Raw genomic sequence first — 20,910 nt, forward strand, 5'->3', positions numbered from 1 at the left:
ACCGAATGCTTCGTTGGCAATCTCCCTGAAACGTCGATCATAATCAATGATTGTTTCGATTTGTTCCATTATCAGATTCTCGAATTTTGATGTAAGCATTCTCAACTTTGTTTTCTTCACACTATCAGAACCTTCACAGTGCTTCTGAAGGATTTCTCAAGCATCCTTGGATGATACACAGTTTGTAATTAGGCTGAACATATTAAGATCGACTGAATGAAAATGCAATTTAAGGCCTTCGAATAGCAGTCCACTCATTTTCAGGCTTTATCAAGGTATCACCATCTTTGTCTATCTTTTTTGGTGGACTCCAACCGCTGACAACACGTTGCCAGGATCGTTCATCTATGGATTTAATATATATTCTAATCTTCATCTTCCATAGATTATAGTTGGATTAATCAAAAACAGGTGGTCGAAGTGATGCGTTTTCAAGTGACGCGTCAGTCAAAAAGACATGTTAAACAAAATAATCAGGATTAGCACTTAATATATCAAGATATGGCTCTGATACAACTTTTAAGTTGTTTATTATTCTGTTTAACATAAAATGTAAAAATTATACTAGATTTTGTGTGTATCAGATTTAAATGTTGTTCCAAATATTGTAACAATTGGCACAACATGCAGCAGAATAATATAACACAAATAAATAGCTTAACTAGGATAACTCATGATTAATTGTGCACAAGTATTTATACTTGTACGGTGGTGCCTCATGACAAAATAATCACTAGAAAACACCCTTCAGTTTACAAAAACCAATCATTAGTGATTTTAATAAAAATCAATTTCTAACACTTTGTGAAATCAAACTGCTTTCTTAAACAACTGACACCACTAAAACATAATCAAGAAAGCAAAACCACGGTGCCAAAAATTGGAGCAACAAAATGTGATCTTCAGCCAACACTTACACGCGTGTTGTCTGCAGATGTCTCCAACAATCACGACAACATGTGAAACAGCACTCTTCAAAACAACAACGTCCTTGTGAATAGTTTTTCTCTGAATTTCACAACGTGCTAAAGTGCACCAGTACGCAGCCACGAAAGCTTCCAAGCAAAGAGTCAAAAGCAGAATAATCGAAAGGCCTTTCATTGGCTTGCTTCTCTTATTTATAGTTTCATCATCTCCTAGGGTTTATCTTCAAAAGAAAATCTAAAAAATATGGAAATCAAGAGTTTTTATTAGAAATAAATTCTTTTTAAATCAATAATACCATATCATAAATATCATATCTTGAAAAGCAAAACCCTTAAGTCAATATTTCACCCAATCTTATCAATAAGGAAATTAAATTTTTAAAAAAAAGATGATTTCAAGGAATAAATTATATCTTGTAATCCAAGATTATTTTTCTTTTCACAAGTGTTCAATGACATCAAGAGTACTGATAATACTTTCACCAAGAAGATATTTCATGATATCATAAATATTATACTTAATAATCTCACCATCAAATTCCATAGTAAGGGTACCACTGTTAATATCTATGATAAACTTTGAAGTTTCCAAAAATGATCTTCCTAACAAGATTTGACTATTCAAATAATCATTTTTCATGTAAATTACATAAAAGTATGCAGGAAAAACAAATTATCAACTTTAACAAGAACATCTTTAATTATGCCTCTATGATAAACAGTGGACATATTAGCCAACTAAATTATAATTCCAGTTTTATTTAAAAGTCCAAGTTCCAAATAATTATAAACAGAATAAGGCATGACATTGATAGAAGCACCCAAATCAAACATAGCCTTTTCAAGTCTAGTATCGCCAATTGTACGAGGGATAGAAACATACCTGGATCACTGCATTTGATAGGAATATTTCTTTGAATAATAGCATAAACATGTTCTCCTACCTTTACCCTTTCACACCCCTTCCACTTATGTCTCTTTTTTTATAGTACACAATTATTTTAAAAATTTATCACAATGAGATACTGGTTTAATAACATAAAATAAAGGAATTTTTACCTAAAATCTATGAAAAATGTCATTAAACTTCTTAACACATTGACATTTCCTATTCAATACAAGGGGGAATGAGGGAATAGGTCTATAATTTAATAGAGGTGAAAACTTACTTTTCAGTACATCATCTTGATTGAGTCCTTTTTCCTCAACTTTTATCTCATTCTCTTCTTTTTTCTTGGCTTGTGCTTGTACAACAATTTCTTGAACCTCCAATTATTTATCATTTTTTCAAAGTAATTGCACTCACATTCTCCCTTGGATTCATCATTTTCTGAGAAGGTAGACTGCCTAAATTTTGTGCTTCCAACTTGTTAATTGCGGTCGCCAACTGCCCCACTTGAGTGCTTAAATTCTGAATGCTATCCCTCACTTCCCGTTGAAATTTTTGATTTTCTAGTGCCTTAACAATTTCATCTAGAGACATACTGAGTCCGAAGATTTTGTGGGTGCTGGTTTTTTGTTGAAATTTTGTTCTGGAAATCCTTGTTGGCCACCTTGATTCATGTAGCTGAAATTCAGGTGATTCGTCAATCCTGGATTGTAGGTATTAGAACATGGGTCGTATTTATATTGTTGCTGTCCAAGAAATCCGCCAATTGCATTAGCTTTTTGAGTTGGACCTTCTTGTATTGTTGGACACATGTTCGAATGTCAAACAATCGCATGTATACTACCAGCTTTTACCTATTGTGCTTTTCCTACAACGAACTTTTCCAAAAGATAAGTCAATGAGTCTAACTTTTGATCAATAGAACTAGCACTTACCACATCAACATGTCGTGGAGTGTTAACCAGCATAGTTCCAAATTGTTGTGCATTATTGACAACCATGTTGGAGATTAAGTTCATGCCTCTTGAGGTGTTTTGTTCACCAACGCACCTCCACTTGCAGCATCAATCATGTTCATATCAAAAAGTGAGAGGATCTCATTAAAATATGAACTAGGATTTGTTTCAGAATCTGATGTTGAGGACAACTGGCACGTAAGTGCTTAAATCTCTCAAAATATTCGTCCTAAGTCTCTCCTTACAACTGTCTAATCCCATAAATGTATTTCTTGATATTTTCCCTCGTGAACCTGGGAAGAACTTTTACAAAAATTATTGTTTCATATTGTCCCAAGTCGTTATCTTCCCAGAGGGCAAGTAGTAGATTCAATCCTTAGCTTTGTCGGTTAAAGAGAACGGAGAAGCTCGCAATGAGATTTGCTCCGTCGTAATCCCTTGTGGTTTCATGGCTGTGCACGCAATATGAAACCATTTAGATGCTTGTGAGGTTCCTCACCTACAAGACCATGGAAAGTGGGAAACAAGTGAATTAAACTTGATTTTAATTCAAAGATAGCGTCAGTAGTATAGAATTGAATGTATAATGGCTGTTGAATAACGTTCGGATTAGCTAACTCCCCGAGGGTTCTTTGAACTGGTTCTGCCATTAATTCTTTGTCACTCTCATTTCTTTCAATTTTAAGATATGGATCAGATTCTCTTTCATTGTTACTTGACTCCAAAGATACGTTTAAACCAGGAGATGACGACGATTATGGTTGTTTACCCTGTATCTTTGTTTCTTTCCTGAATCTTCTAGATGTCTTCTCGATTTCCCGAATATATTTGAGTTCACCTGTATGAGAAGAACGAGGCATAAAAAGAAAATAATTAAACTCGAAAGAAATAACCTTGCACTACTTCCCCGATAAAGATGCCAAAATTTGATGTGCTGTCGTTGAGCCACCAAACTTAACGTTCTACTTCTAAATATAATGAGTGTAATGGTGAGTAGGGTCAAATCCACAAGAAACGGGGGATTTATTTCTTTCAAAAATAGAAACAAATAAAAGGGGGGATTTTGTGATAGGAACTAACTAAAACACTTAGATTAAAATTAGCAAGCTAGGAGAAATAATAAATTTAAAACGAGAATTTAATCAATCAAGGTAAATGGAATTAAACAAGGAATTCAATATGAGCAATTCTGATTCAAGGTGGTTCTAATATTCGATGATATAACTGTTAATCGATTAACATTTTATTTATTAATTCATTTTCATGCAATTAACCTTAGGGTTATATGGATAACTATTAAAATCTTTGTGTTTTCAAAACTTAATTGACTAAAATCAATATTCAGTCAAAACTTATTAATAATTAATTGGGCACAATAATGTTCCATATTAATAAAACAATAGCATTTTCTTTTTGTAAAAACTTACAGATCAATGGATTCATGGATATAAGTATAAAATTATATATCAAATTAAATTTTCAGATTAATCGACATACAACTTTTATAGAATTAAATATAAATCAACAAATACTTGAAACGAACAAGAATATCAGATTATGTACAAAACCTCACAGTGATTAAATCGAAGTAACAGAATTATCCCTTCAATCAAAAATAAAACATTAGCCAAGCATCGATTGGTTTACAATTTCCATAAAAATAAAGAAAAAAAAGTACTAGAATCTTGGAGAAAAAATTATGTCTCCTTCTTCCCGTGTCCTTTATGTGAATATTGTTGGTATGCTCCATGATTTTTTTTGTGCCTTCTTGTCATTCAAGTGAAGATGATTAATTGGGCCCAAGAGAAAATCCTATTAACTAAAAGAAAATCTAATGTTGAAAAAATCTCAAAAAAATATATAAAGTTTTTATTGAATATAACTTAATTTAGTTTTTTGCCTCTAAAAAAAAACTTCTCTCTCCAAGAATTATTTTTAAGTCAAACACTATAATTAGGACTCTAAAATTTGGCATAAGTTTCACAAATTTCGAGATTCATTACGTGAAATTCTGACAGCTTCAGTTTCACATGAAGCATAAGAACAGTCACATGGCGTGGGCATGCCCTGTTCTAGGACTTCTTATGTTTCATGTTTTTATTTCGCAGTTATATCTGGACAACTTCAAATATGATAAAAATCACCTCTTTAGCTCAAATTTGCTCCAAATCTTCCTACGACAAAATAAAACCAAAGTGTATCAATTAAGCATGTCGGATTGAAAATGATGTGACATATGATAACAAAAATACAAACTATTATGAGTCTATGATGACCCTCTGAGAATTTCATAGGGCATATGAGTGATGACATAAACACGCTAGAAAGACTAGTCTTGGTACATTAGAAATAGTCGTCGAATCTAGGACGTTTCAATAATATTTAAAAAATGACTTATTATTAATAACATTATGAATAACAATTAATAATAATAAATTAAACACAAGAGTAATACCTAAAAAAATTTAACATAACGTAAAAATAATAAATTATGCAAATAAAAACGCTAAATGATAATTATTTATATTCATATGACTAATAAAACAATATCGTAATATTTTATATATTTAACATAAATCTATTAATTGATTACGTTTATAATGTGATTTATGCATTTAACAACTTTTCAACTTTTAATCAGTTAATTCTATCCTCTAAATCCCAACACTATTGACGATATGAGCACTCATACAAAAATTATTATATTTATTAAATAAATAGACTTGTGAATATCAAAGTTACAATATATTTATATATCATAGTGTAATTCCATAACTTTCCTTTTGAGTTTTACTGATTTTTCAATTTTGACACTATCATGATACAAAAAGTTTAAAAAATATATCAACTTATTATTCACTAACTTTTTGAAATATATACAAACTATGTTATTCAAAAATTATAGAATTCGTCAATTTTTGGTGTCAAGTATTCAAAGAAAATATAATTTTTTGCTGTTATTTTTTTTTATTTTTGCGTCTTTTGACTCTATCATGATAATTTTTCTTCCGAAAATAATTCCAATTATTTTTACCCAAACTTTGAAATATAGACAAACATGCTGCTAAAAAATTTGTAATTAGGTCAAATATACCTGAAAAAAATATAAAACTCATTAATTTTGAAACCATACAACAACTACTTTTATTTTCAAATAACGTTTTAAAAATGTAAAAATTTATATATACCGTTGTTTAATTTTTTTTAAAACGTTCAAATTGTGTCCATCTTGAAAAATCTCGACAAGTGAAGAATAATAATTAGGCACAATGACTTCAGAGTAGGTATTTAATAAGACGGTCTCACCGATCTTTATTAGTGAGACGGATCACTATTGTTATATTTACAATAAAAACTAATATATTTGACATAAAAGGTAATACTTTTTCGTGGATAACCCATATAGAATATTTGTCACAAAATTGACCCGTGAGACTGTCTCACAGGAGTTTTTATGATTACTTAATTACTAATAACATCATGAATAATAATTAGTAATAATAAATTAAACCCGAGAACAATTTTATTTTTTTTATTTAATTACTTTATAAGTGTTCTTTATTTATTTCAACTCAGTTATAACTACCTAACATGTCGTCGTTGTTTAATAGTTCTGAAGAGAAATACGAAACAAATTAAAGACCGATATATGCAAGTGAAAAACGATAAGAACAATATTACCCTAGCGACCGTCTCTAATTGTCAAAAAGTGTTGGGTGACCAACAATAAAAGTTCTACCGACGTGTATAAAAACCGCCCTAAAATTCAAATTAACGACGGTTTTAATCGTTGGAGAACACCGCGTTTTTTGAGGAGGGAAATGAGCTAGCTTGAAGGGGTTAAACGGAACTCTTGTAGTAATTGGAATGAACCATTTTCATATAGCAAATTATAGACCGATATGGAATAGCTGCTGGTGGAACCTATTGTACAATCAAATTTAGAGTTTGTCGTTTCTTGTAAAATTTATTGATCTACATTTCTAAGGGAGATAATCTTGTAATTTTTGTCCATGGGTAGTCATTAATAGGACTTTGAGAAATTTAAAAGCATCATAAACATGATTAAGAAACAAAAAAATCAAATTTGTTTTAACTTGAAATCATGATTTTGAATCAAAATCAATTTCTTATCATTTAAAGGGACAAAATAATAACTTAATAAATGTAAACATAAAATCATGTGGTGAATAATAGATTCAAATATTTGTGATTAACTACAACTCCAAATTATTTATTTTGTTCTTTCCCAAGAGATGGAGTTGTATTCATGACATTAGAGGAGCTTGGCCCCCCATCATCAGTCATGGCCTTGAATCCCATAAAACCACCAACACCGCCTTGTTCAGACGTCATCGGCAGATCATCAAACCATGTGTCACTCCAGCTCAATAGATCTTCAAGCGAGGACAGATTCGGGACTGGTGGAGGCATCACAAATGAGATAGGGTTTGGAGGCGGTTGTTCTTGCTCGCTTGAAAACTGATCATTGTAAATTATTTTATCAATTCTTTCTAGCATGTCATCCGCGAGCGAGTTCATGTTGTTCAGATGAATTATGTCAAGTTGCTCATATGAACACCTGCCATTAGTTAATTCATCAGTCACCAACTCACCTTCCAATATTTCATTCGTCTTCTGAGACTTGAACAGATTTCTCGACTCATCGACTACTCTTTGGTCCAAAAATTTGTCATGTGTCACCATTTTCCTCTCCCTTTCAGCAGTAGAAAAGTTCAAGAATTTCTGCATTCTATCCATATAGATTTCGGGAGAAGGCCACAAGGTTGCATTGTTCTCATCTCTTTTGTGTATCACGACCGCTGCGTCGATTCCACAGAGGATTGACAACTCGTTCACCTTTTTCAGCAACCCTTGTGACCGATTGTTGTAAACTTTTTTCCTCTGTTTCTCATCAGATATCTTCTCGTGTTTGATTATTTTCTTCGGCATTTTTCTACTTAATAATGTTGTTTCAGTAGACTTATGATGCTGTTTATATGTGATTTTTTACTTAGTTGCATGTCCATATTTATAAGCAAAATGTCTTTAGTAAATTAGTAACTAAGCTGTACGTCTCAAGGTTTTGCAATTAAAATCAGATTATGAAAATTAAATTGTGTGTGCTTATTACGAATGCCTTTGATATGAGACATGTGAGTAGTTTATATTTTCGTTAGTCGAATAATTATGTAGATCAATAATTAAACGTAGCGCGCGACATACCAAATTAATATCAGCGTATATTTTTTTCTCCCGAGAAGGATACCATTGTTGAATTTATCGTCGTAGAACGACATAATCGAAATAAAATAACATGGAATATAAATCACGATACAATATAACTCATTTTTCACATATATTCATAAAAGTAAGTTGAATTTTGTTGAAACGTTTATCAAAAAGATTATCAAAATTTTGAATAAATTGATGTATATGGAAATTTCAAAATTAATGAGTAAGGAATAATTGCAAACATATGGTGAAGTCAACATGACAAATTAACTAAATATTCGTAATCTAGAAAAATATTTAGGAATTTCAGTAATTATAATATTTTAAAATTACATATAGGAAAATACCATGTCTTTGTACATAATATATTAATATGCAAGGATCAAAATATGAATAATATAATGATGATTTTGTATAAGTATAGTAAATTTTAAAATTTGACCACATTCGGTTTAAATCTTAATTTTTAAAAAATCAATATATTTTGAATTTTCATTTTAATAGTTACTAAGCTGAATTTTTCGAGTAACCTTTTTTTTAAAAAAAAATGCAATTGATGTATATAATAATAAAACATTTTTTTCATGTTGCATCTACAATATCATTGGTTAATCAAATAAATATGACCATTTATAAAATCAATATCGATACTCACTAAAATTAATTAGATGGTCTTCTCCCATAATTGGAGCCAACCCGAGCTACGATTAATTAAGGTCTAAGAGTGTAAATTAAGTTTTGATTAAATCCAATCATATTCCTAATTCTCAAGATAAGATCCCATTAGAAAGAAAATAAAAAGTGTTGGACACTATCGATATCCCAATTATGGATAATTTTGGAGATGATGAGATAAAACAACTATTATGCAAAATGATTTAAATGTGTTCGAAGAATATATGTGTCGACAAATTTCGAGATTATAGAGAATATTAAAATACATATAGAGTTAAAATAACACGGAAGTATTGAAAAGAACTCCAAAAAGAATTCCAAATTCTATTTAAATAACTAGTTAGAGTCAATTGCATAAAAAATTAATTAAGGCATCCTAAAATAGCTTGAAATTTTCTATCGATTCAAATACCGAATTAACAAATCAAGATAAGCCCCAAAATAAACTAGGAAATGTCATAAAAGCACCCAGGAAGCAGCGCAACACTAAAAAAGGGAGGGTTGTGTTTTAATTTCGGCGGCCAGTTTGGAGGTGGGTCGAAACGAGCTGGCCACTTTGGGCTGTGAGCTAAGACGAAGTGGGCTGGCATGTTGATAAACCCTTAATAGTTTGTATTTTTGTTATCATATTTTCCATTATTTTAACTTATTACATGCTTAATTAATATACTTTTTTGTTACTTTGTTGTAGGAAGAAATTTTATGGTCTTAGATTAAAAGATAAAACTGTAAAAGAAAGACAAAAATAGAAGAAGTTCTGTCACAATTCATGGCCACGTTTTGTGACTATTCTTCTGCTGCCTGTGAAACTGAAGCTGATGAGAATTTCAAGGAGTGAAATACGAAATTTATAAAGATTATTTCAAATTTTAGAGTCCTAATTTTTGTGTTTGACTTATAAAAAAAATCTTGGAGAGAGAATTGTTATTAGGAAAACACAAGGATTTTAGCGGCTATCTGTGAGAACCTGAAATTCCAGCAGTAGTTAGCATTTTGCAGCAGCTAACAATGTTCCGATCCAGCAGTTACTAATATTTCAGAAGCTGTTATTTTTCCAGCAGACATGTATTTTTCCAGCAGACAGAATCCAGCAGCAGAAGAATTCAGTAGCGAGATTTCAGCAGATAGCTACTGATTCTGCTTATGATTTGTAACTGAAGTACTTAACATGGAATAAATGCTGTTAATAGCACATCATGGCAGATTATGGCCATTCATAGGGAGTCCAACAGTCAGAATTTGGCCTATAAATAACACCCTCAATCTCTGAATTGGTGTTACACAAATCCTGAGTTATCACTTGAAATTCGAGCTAAGAGAGTACCTATTTTCGAGCTGTAAAATCCAGTAGCAAGAAAAAGCAGATTCTAGACTTCAACAACCGAAACTTCTAGCAAATTACGGTAAGTGGGCTAATGTATAAATATCTTGAAAACCAATTTGATGATTTCTGTCTTAAAGCAAAATATATGTATTCTTGATTTTCGATTCTGATTTTTGAATCACTGAAACCTAGTGAACTAATGGTAGGAATATATATTCTAGACATTACTGAATTCTGATTATTGATTACTGGCATCACCCCTTAGAGGAGAGAACATATAGGGGACTGATATAAGTTTATGTGAGAACCTGAAATTCCAGCAGTAGTTAGCATTTCAGCAGAATCTAATAAATCCAGCAGCAACTAATTTTCAGAAGTTGGTATTTTTCCAGCAGATAGAATCCAGCACCAGAAGAAGTTCAGTAACGAGATTCCAGCAGATAGCTACTGATTCAGATTAGAACTTGCAACTGAAGCATTTAACATGGAATAAAGACTGTTAATGGCACAGAAATCTTGAAATTGTCAGAATTTGGCTTATAAATAACACCCTCAATTTCTGAAATTGTTGCTACACAAATCTTGAGTTATCACTTGAATTTTCGAGCTAAGAGAGTGCCTTGTTCGAGCTGTAAAATCCAGTAGCGAGAGCAACCTGATTCCAGTAGACTTCAACCGAAAATTTCTAGCAAATTTCTGTAAGTGGGCTTATGTATAAATATCTTGAAACCAGTTTAATGATTTCTGTTTTAAAACAAAGTATTCGTATACTAGATTTCTGATATATGATTTTTGAAGCACTGAAACATAGTGAACTAATGGTAGAAATATATATTCTGAACATTGCTGAATTTTGATTACTGATTACTGGCCTCACCCCTTAGAGGAGAGAACATATAGGGACTGTTATCAGTTTAGCCATTAAATTCACAAACGTGCTCAGTGCTTGCTTAATTATTTCTGATTTCTGATTCTGAAACATGTGATTCCTGAATACTAATTCTTGAATATCGATTACTGTTCTGAAAGTAAAAGTTTCTGTATATTATTGTATTACTGTTTCTGTTTAAAAACGGTTTTGAAAAATGGGAGTTATTCCCACCCCCGCTTACTGAGTGACAACCATATCACTCACTCACCAAACTCATCTCAGATAAGAACGAGGAAGAAAAGTTAGAAGAAAAAGAGTAAATTCAATTCTGGGGTTGGTGAAGAAGACCGTTGTTTATCAGTTCTGATTTATGTTTTATTTCCGCTGCATTTGTTAAGACATTGTGTATTAGATTTTACATTTCCGCTGTAAAACATTAATATTTGAGTTTGTATCAGACAATGTTATATTCATTATTATGAATAAAAAGACTGGTTTCTGAATTTTGTAATTCTGAGGCTTGTTGTTTTCGAATGTAAATTTGAGAGCAAAGCCGGTGTCGACCAACCACGTCCCTGGGGCGTGACATTGAAGTGGTATCAGAGCAAACCAGGTTTCATAATTTGGGGAGGAGGAAGTAGAAATAATAAGTTCTGATAGACTTCTGAAAATAAGTTATGATAAACTACTGTAATAGACTACTGAAAATAAGCTACTGTAACAAACTACAGAAAATAAACTACTGTAATAGACTACTGAAATAATAGAATAACTACGTACAGTTGGGAAAAAATCAGTAAGGGAAACAAATCAGAATGCAGTAGAGTTCTCAGTGTTTCGGCAGCATGTCTGAAATGGGTAGAAAAAAAAATTCAGTAGACAAAAACAAGTGGACCGAGAAACAGTACCCTCACAACCAGTAGTCTGAAACCAGAACCAGCAGATGGAAACCAGTAGATCTGTATGCAGAAGACTTGGTCATTAGAACCGGAATGTAGCAGACTGGTCCTAACAGTGCTGGAAAGCAGCAGAGTTAGTTGCAGTAGCATAAGAATTGCAGAAGATAGTGTATTCCAGCAAGTGCATGCAGTAGGCCTTGCAAAATTGTATGGAAGTTGAGGTGTTTTTCGCGCAAACTTCAAACGGCCATAACTTTTGATTAAGAAGGGATTTTGATTAGTAGAATATACCGTTGGAATTTTCATTTCCCAACGGCTTAGTATTTTTGTACCAAATTTGGTACACTTCATATTCTTGATGTGGAGGATTTTTAGTAAATTTTTCACGCGATTATAAACCGAAATATTTTTGAGCTATTTTCTTCTATTACTTGTTATAGGCTATACTGATTTTGTTCATTCCAAGTATTTATCTATAACTCGACCTGTATTTTTGAAATCGTATTTGAACCTTGACTCTCATGTTTTGGATGTAGGATATGGTTGACTAGAGTAGCTACATTAAGAGCTTAGAGAAGAAGATAGAGAAACTCAAGGGACATAACTATTGCTCTGGACAAGGATGAATTACAGCGTAGAGAAGAACATTTAAGCCATTGCATGAGCCAAAAGAGAGGAATATGAAAGCTCAAGAAGAGTTTGAAACCTCTCAAGAGACCGTTGCAGAGTTCATCGAGTTACGTGATAACTTGATTGAGAAGATCCAAGTGCTTAAGGATCAAAATCACCAACTTGTGCACCACCATAACCAGTATAGTGCGCAGAGTGATGCTCAGATTCATGAGTTGCAGAACACTGTTGAAGTTCTTAGCGACCAGAATGCAATCTTGCATGGTCATATTGAACATTTAGAAACAGTAATAGCCAACCATGAAGACGAACCCGAGGAGGATCCCGAAGAAGAAGTCGAAGAGGATCTTATGGATTTGGGATTAGGAGAAGTGATAGATTAGACCATCAGTAGTAGTTTTCTTTGTAATAGCACTTGTTCCATTTGTATTTCTGTTAGCATTTCGAAATCCATTTGTAATTGCACTTTCGTGGGAAATCAATAAAATTTATTTCTATCTATTGGTTTCATATTTAAATTTCAAGCAATTACTCAATCATTTTGCTTCTTTTGATTAGTCCATATTCTGCCAAAAACCTTAGAACTTTCATAGTGTAGGACATGGACGGAAAACCTGTAAGAAACAATCGCAACCCTCGTTATGGGAACAGTAATAACAACCGCAACGATTAATACGCACAACAACCACCACCAACAGTTGACCTCAGTCAAGTGGATTTGATGGCTATAGCCACAATTTTGGCAACCACGCTACAAGGGTTTGTCAACCCAAATGCTAATCAACCACCGCCACCACCTCCAGCTCAAAATGGGACCAAGCAGCACTATGAGTCTCTACAAAGAGCAAGAGTCCCAAACTTCGAATGGAAGCTCCGATCCTGAGGTCGGACATAATTGGATGAAGGAGGTGGAGAATCATCTTCGACTACTTGAGGTTCCACAAGAGATCAGGGTAGATGTCATTATACCTTTTCTTGTGGATAAAGCAGCCAAATGGTGGGAAAGAGTTTCGCCAGCTATGTTAGGGACGAGACCTATCACTTGGAAAAGGTTCCGATAGGCATTTCTGAGGCAGTACTTCTCTGTCGCAATTCGAGTGCAGAAGTTGTCACGATTTGAAATCTTGGTTCAAGAACCAAACATGACAGTGGTGGAGTATTCATCCAAGTTCTACTCATTGGGAACTTACTCTCCAACCATCATGGGACACGAGGCCTTGAAGATACATCGCTTCAAGAAGGGATTGAACAGTCGCATTCAATCTGCCCTTGTGGTTATCGAGCCCAATCGTTTTGATGAATTGATGGGAGCCACCATCAAAGCTGAGAATGACATCAAGAGGCGTGAAGGTGAGAACAAACTCAAACGCCCTCAGTCAAGCCAATTCCAATCGGGCCAACAATTCAAGAGGCCTAGGTTTTCAAGCAACCAATTCGACAATGATCCAGTCAAAGGAACAACTTCTTCTCAATCAAGCAAAGAGGGAGTCAAGTGCCAAAATTGTGATTCATTCACACTGGTGAAAGCCGTAAGAATTCTGGAGCTTGTTTCCGTTGTGGAAAGATGGGCCACCGCATTGCTCAATGCCCTTTTCCAGATCCAAGGAATGGTCTAGACGGTGGAACAACTCCAAACAAGCCTAAGGAGAACAAGCCAAAGGCTGACAACTCAAACGATGTCATAGCTGGTACCATTCTAATCAATAATATACCTGCTTATGTGTTATTTGATTGTTGTGCTACGCATTCATTCATGTCTAAGAGATTTGCCAAGAAGTTAGGAGCTAAGCCTGATAACATATAAGAACCATATAGAGTAGCAACTCCTGCAAATCGGATTTTAGAAACTCGCACTCTATATAGGAATATTAGTATTCTTATAGAAAATCAGAATTTCAAGGCAAATCTAATCCAACTAAACATGGTGGAATTCGACGTAATTCTTGGAATGGATTGGTTAGCCAAGAATCATGCTTTAGTAGACTGTCATGGACAGACGGTAACCATCCAAGCTTCACACCAAGAGAAACTTTTATTTCATGGTAAGACGAAAGAACGAAAGACTCTTCTTTCTGCTTCTCAAACTTGGAAAGCCATGAAAAGTGGAGAAGAAGTTTACCTAGCCATGTTAAGTGAGGTAAAGGAAGGAACCACACTGACACTAGAAGAGATTCCAGTAGTGCACGAGTTTCCGGATGTCTTTCCTGAAGAACTCCTGGGCACAATCCCCGACCGCGAAGTGGAATTTGAGATTAATCTAGTACCCAATGCTGCACCAATCTCAAAAGAACCGTACCGAATTGCTCTGGCAGAGTTGAAAGAACTCAAAGAACAACTTCAAAAATTGTTGGATAAGAAGAAAATCCGACCAAGCGCATATCCGTGGGGAGCTCCTGTCCTATTTATAAAGAAAAAAGACGGAAGCATGAGATTGTGTATCGATTACAGATAACTGAATAAAATCACAATCAAGAATAAACATCCACTTCCAAGGATAGATGACCTATTTGACCAACTCAAGGTAGCTACAGTCTTTTCGAAGCTCGACTTAAGGTCAGGCTACCACCAACTCAAGGTCAAAATAGACGATATTCAGAAGACAGCGTTCAGAACAAGATACAGACACTATAAGTTCATGGTAATACCGTTCGGGTTAACAAATGCTCCGGCAGCATTCATGGATCTCATGAACTGGGTGTTCAAGCCGTTTCTCGACAAGTTTGTTGTGGTATTCATCGATGATATCTTGGTATATCCATCAAGTGAGGAAAACCACAAAGAAAATCTTCGCCTCACCCTCCAGACGCTGAGAGAAAAAGAACTATACGCCAAGTTCAAGAAATGCGAATTCTGGATAGAGAGCGCCACATTCTTGGGACACATAATACCAGCAGCAGGGGTAGCTGTGGACCCTAAGAAAATAGAAGCAATCTCAGATTGGCCTAGAACAAAGACTGTGATAGAAATTCGAAGCTTCTTGGGATTAGCGGGCTATTACCGAAAATTTGTTGAAGGATTCTCTTCAATAGCCATACCTCTCACAAAGATCACAAAGAAAAACTCTAAATTTCAATGGAGTGAAGAATGTGAGCAAAGTTTCGAGTTTTTGAAGAAGAAACTTACCTCTACTCCGGTATTGGTATTGCTAATTGAAGGAAAAGACTTCACCATCTACAATGATGCATCTAAAAGAGGTTTAGGATGTGTACTCATGCAAAAGGAAAGGGTGATTGCATACGCGTCATGACAGTCGAGCTAGCTGCCGTGGTGTTCGCACTAAAAATTTGGAGACACTATTTATATGGTGCTAAGTGTGAAATTTTCACTGAACATGAGGCAGAGACGGTGGATTGAACTCTTGAAAGACTACGACTTGACGATAAGATACCATCTAGACAAAGCCAAAAAGGTAGCAGATGCTTTAAGTCGAAAAAATACGAATAAGGTGATCCTGGCATCGCTTTCAACACAACCATGCCTCCGGGAAACGATCAAGATAAGTCAAGATCGAGACACCACTTTGGTGAAACTGAAACAACAAGCTGAAGAGGGAAAATCATCAGATCTCCAGATAGATGACAATGGAATTGTGTGGATGAAAGGACGATTGTGCGTACCTGACATTGAAAATCTTCGACAAGAAGTAATGCCTGAAGCACATAAGTCAAAATTTTCAGTCCATCCTGGCAGTACCAAGATGTACAGAGATTTGAAGAAAAATTTCTGGTAGAGTGGAATGAAGAAAGACGTGGCAATGTTTGTTTCTAAGTGTCACGTGTGCCAACAAGTCAAGACAGAACACCAGAGATCTGGTGGACTTCTTCAACCATTAGAAATCCCGGAATAGAAATGGGAACATATTTCCATGGATTTTGTAGTTAGTTTACCAAAATCAAGAAGAGGTCATGATGGAATATGGGTAATCGTAGATAGACTCACGAAATCTGCGCATTTCTTACCTGTCCGCATGAACTATAATTTGGACAAGCTAGCCACATTGTACATGAATGGTATCGTGCGATTACATGGAGTTCCAGTTAACATACTATCCGACAAAGATCCTAGGTTTATATCCCGATTTTGGAAGAGCTTTCAACAAACTATGGGGACAAAATTTACTCTTAGTACGGCTTATCACCCTCAAACTGATGGCCAAATTGAGAGGACAATACAAACCCTTGAAGATATGCTGAGAGCATATGCTCTAGAATTCAGTGGTAATTGGAGCGAACATCTGCCCTTAATCGAGTTTCGTACAATAATAGTTACCACAGCAGTATTGGAATGGCACCATACGAAACTCTGTATGGACGAAAGTGTCGATCACCACTGTATTGGGATGAAATAGGGGAAAAAGACATCGTTGGACCCGAACTGATCCAAGAAATAATGGATAAAGTTGCTTTGATCAAGGAAAGATTAAAAGCTTCACAAGATCGATAGAAAAGCTGGGCTGACCTGAAAAAAAGAACCGTGGAATTCGAAGTTGGAGAAAAAGCATATGTTAAAGTGTCACCCATGAAAGGTGTGATGTGCTTCAATAAGGCTGGGAAATTGAATCTTAGTTATGTCGGACCATTTGAAATTCTTGAGAAAGTGGGAACTCTTGCTTATAGATTAGCACTTCCACCCGACATGTCAAAAATCCACAATGTATTCCACGTTTCGCAGCTGAGAAAATATATTTCCGATCCCAGTCATATTCTGGAAGCTGGACCACTTCTGGTTGAGGGCAATCTAAATGAAGAACTAAAGTATGAAGAAATTCCGATTCGAATTGTGGATAACAAAGACCAAGTACTGAGGCGACAAACTATTCCATATGTAAAAGTACAATGGTCAAACCACACCGAAAGGAGCGCTACTTGGGAGTTGGTAGGAAAGATGCGAGAACAATACCCTTACCTCCTTGAGGATCAGGTATAGCCAAGTTTCGAGGACGAAACTTCTCATAAACAGAGAGGGATGTGAGAACCTGAAATTCCAGCAGTAGTTAGCATTTTGCTGCAGCTAACAATGTTCCAGCAGCTACTAATATTTCATAAGCTGTTATTTTCCAGCAGACATGTATTTTTACAGCAGACAAAATCCAGCAGCAGAAGAATTCAGCATAGAGATTCCAACAGATAGCTACTGATTCTACTTATGACTTGTAACTGAAGAATTTAACATGGAATAAATGCTGTTAATGGCACATCATGGCAGATTATGGCCATTCATAGGGAGTCAAACAGTTAGAATTTGGCCTATAAATAACACCCTCAATATCTGAATTTGTGTTACACAAATCCTGAGTTATCACTTGAAATTCGAGCTAAGAGTGTACCTATTTTCGAGCTGTAAAATCCAGCAGCAAGAACAAGCAGATTCCAGACTTCAACAACCGAAACTTCTAGCAAATTACGGTAAGTGGGCTTATGTATAAATATATTGAAAACCAGTTTGATCATTTCTGTCTTAAAGAAAAGTATATGTATTCTTGATTTACGATTCTGATTTTTGAAGCACTGAAACCTAGTGAACTAATGGTAGGAATATATAGTCTGAACATTACTGAATTCTGATTACTGATTACTGCCTCACCCCTTAGAGGAGAGAACATATAGGGTACTGATATCAGTTTAGCCATGAAATTCACAAACGTGCTCAGTGCTTACTTGCTAAATTTCTGATTTCTGTTCTGAATACTGATTCCTGAATACTGATTTCTAAATACTGATTCTTGTTCTGAAAATAAGAGTTTTTGTATATTATTTCTATTACTGTTTCTGTTGAAAATGATTTCGAAAATTGGGAGTTATTCCCTCCCCCGCTTACTGAGTGACGACCTTATCACTCACATACCGAACCCATCTCAGATAAGAACGAGGAAGAACTGTTAGAAGAAGAAGAGCAGAACCAGTTTTGGGGCTGTGAAGAAGACTGTTGTTTTTTTTTAATTCTAATTTATGTTTCCGCTGTATTTGTTAAGACATTGTTATGTCTGGTTTTACAATTCCGCTGTAAAACATTAGTATTTGATTTTGTATCAGACAATGGAATATTCAGTATTATGAATAAAAAGACTAGTTTTAGAATTTTGTACTTATGAGGCTTGTTGTTTTCGAATGTAAATTTGAGAGCAACGCCGATGTCGACCAACCCCCTCCCTGAGGCGTGACACTATCCATATAATTCCAAGGTTAATTGCTTGGAAATGCATGAATACATCAAATGTTAACTGATGAATAGTGATACAATTGAATATTGGAACCCTCTTCAATCAGAATATGCTCATATTGAATTATTCATTTTATTCCACTCATCTTGTTTGATTAATTTCTCGTTTTAAATTTATTATTTCTCCTAGCTGCTAATTTTAATCTTATTAATTTATTTAGTTTCTACCAAAAAATCTCCCTTCGTTTGTTTTTCCTCGGAAGAAATCATCTCTTGTTTCCTGTGGATTCGACCCTAATCATCAATATACGCAATTTAAGTTTGGTAGCTCACTTGACAGCACGTCAAAATTTGGCATTGTTGCAGGGAACGCTGCAAGGTTATTTTCTTTTGGTTTTGAGACAAGAAACAAGGGCTTCTCCAGCTCAAAGAACCCTCAAAGAATTAGCTAATCCTAATTTTATTGAGCAGCCATTATGCATTCAATTCCTTATCACTGACGCTAATTTTGAATTACAATCTGGTCTTATTCATTTATTGCCTACATTCCAAGGTCTTGCAGGTGAAGGCCCTCACAAGCATCTGAAAGAGTTTCATGTTGTGTGCACAACCATGAAACCGCAAGGAATTATTGAGGAGCAAATTTGATTGCGAGAGTTTCCATTCTTTTTAGCCTACAAACCTGAGGATTGGCTCTATTACTTGCCCTCTGGGACAATAAAAACTCGAGACAATATGAAACAACAATTTTTGGAGAAGTTCTTCCCAGCTTCATGAGCAGCACATATCATGAATGACATTTGTGGGAGTAGACAGTTGCTAGGGTAGACTGTACGAATATTGGAGAGATAAGTCTCCAGGACAAGTTGACAAGATAGGAGCTCATCCAATCGATCAAAATTTAGATTCTTTGACATTTTTTGGAAAATTTTGTTGTAGGACATGTACAACAGGTCAAAACTTGTGGTATATGTGCGATGGTTTGACATTCAACGAACATGTGAACTACACTACAAGAAGATCCAATGCAGCAAGCTAATGCGATCGACGGATTTTCGAGACAATCTCAGCATTGATATGATCCATATTCTAATATCTACAATTCGGGATGGACGGATCACCCGAATTTCAACTACTTGAATCAAGGAGGCCAACAAGGTTTTCCACAACAAAATTTCAGGAAACAACCAACACCTGCACATTTATTCTTACTTATGTATGTCTCTAGATGAAATTGTTAAGGCTCTAACAAATAACACTAAAAAATTTCAACATGAACTTTTAGAATTTGAGCATTCAAGTGGGGAATTTGGCCACCGCAATTAATACGTTGGAAGAACAAAATTCTGGTGGTCTATATTCTCAGATAGTGGTGAATCCAAGGGACAATGTGAATGCAATGAATTTGAAAAATGGCAACAAATTGGAGGTTCAAGAAATCGTGGTACAAGCACGACCAAGAAAAAAGAGGTGATCGAGATAAAAGTTGAGGGAAAATGACTCAATCAAGATGATGCATTGAAAGGTAAGTTTTCTCCTCTTGAGCATAAACCTATTCCCTCATTCCCCCTTGCATTGAATAGGAAATGTGAAATTGTTGAGGAGTTGAATAACACTTTTTGTATATACGAGGTAAATATTCCTTTATTAGATGTTATTAAACCAATACCTCGATGTTCTAAATTTTTAAAAGAATTGTATGCTACAAAAAAAGACATAAGTTGAAGGGTTTCAAAGGGAAAGGTAGGATAACATGTTTAAGCTATTGTTCAAAGAAATATTACTATAAAATGCAGTGATGCATGTATGTTTTCTATCCCTTGTACAATTGGCAATAGTAGACATGAAAAAGATATGTTGGATCTGGGTTCTTCTATCAATGTCATGCCTGATTCTTTTTATCATTATTTGAAACTTGGACCTCTAAATGAAACTAGAATAGTAATTCAGTTTGCTGATAGGTCCATTGTTTATCCTAGAGGTGTAATTGAAGATTTTATTATGAAAGTTGTCAATTTGGTGTTTTATGCTTATTTTTATGCGCTTGACATGGAAAATGATGATTTGAATAGTCAGATTTTGTTAGGAATATCATTTTTTAAACTTCAAAGTCTGTCATAGATGTTAATAGTGGTACCCTTACTATGAAATTTGATGGTGAGATTGCTAAGTTCAATATTTATGATACCATGAAATATCCTTTTTGTGAAAGTATTATTAATACTCTTGATGTCATTGATCACTTGTCACAAGAAAATTCAAAAATTGTTGATAAGAATCATTTATAGGAGATTATTGAAAGACAAGTCGAAAATTCTAATAATAGAATTTCTTTCTCGATTCACA

The 20,910-nt window shown here is 34.6% G+C and overlaps 1 protein-coding gene across 1 annotated transcript; it reads right to left on the reverse strand.

Moving 5' to 3' along the window:
• Window positions 1–7,001: 7,001 nt before the first annotated feature.
• On the reverse strand, window positions 7,002–7,724 carry LOC140962631 (agamous-like MADS-box protein AGL80). The gene has a single exon (XM_073421579.1). The coding sequence runs from the start codon at window positions 7,722–7,724 to the stop codon at window positions 7,002–7,004; it is 723 nt and encodes a 240-aa protein (XP_073277680.1).
• Between the last annotated feature and the right edge of the window lie 13,186 nt (window positions 7,725–20,910).

The sequence above is a fragment of the Primulina huaijiensis genome, chromosome 17 (genome assembly GCF_012295235.1).
Source record: "Primulina huaijiensis isolate GDHJ02 chromosome 17, ASM1229523v2, whole genome shotgun sequence".
Taxonomy (NCBI): domain Eukaryota; kingdom Viridiplantae; phylum Streptophyta; class Magnoliopsida; order Lamiales; family Gesneriaceae; genus Primulina; species Primulina huaijiensis.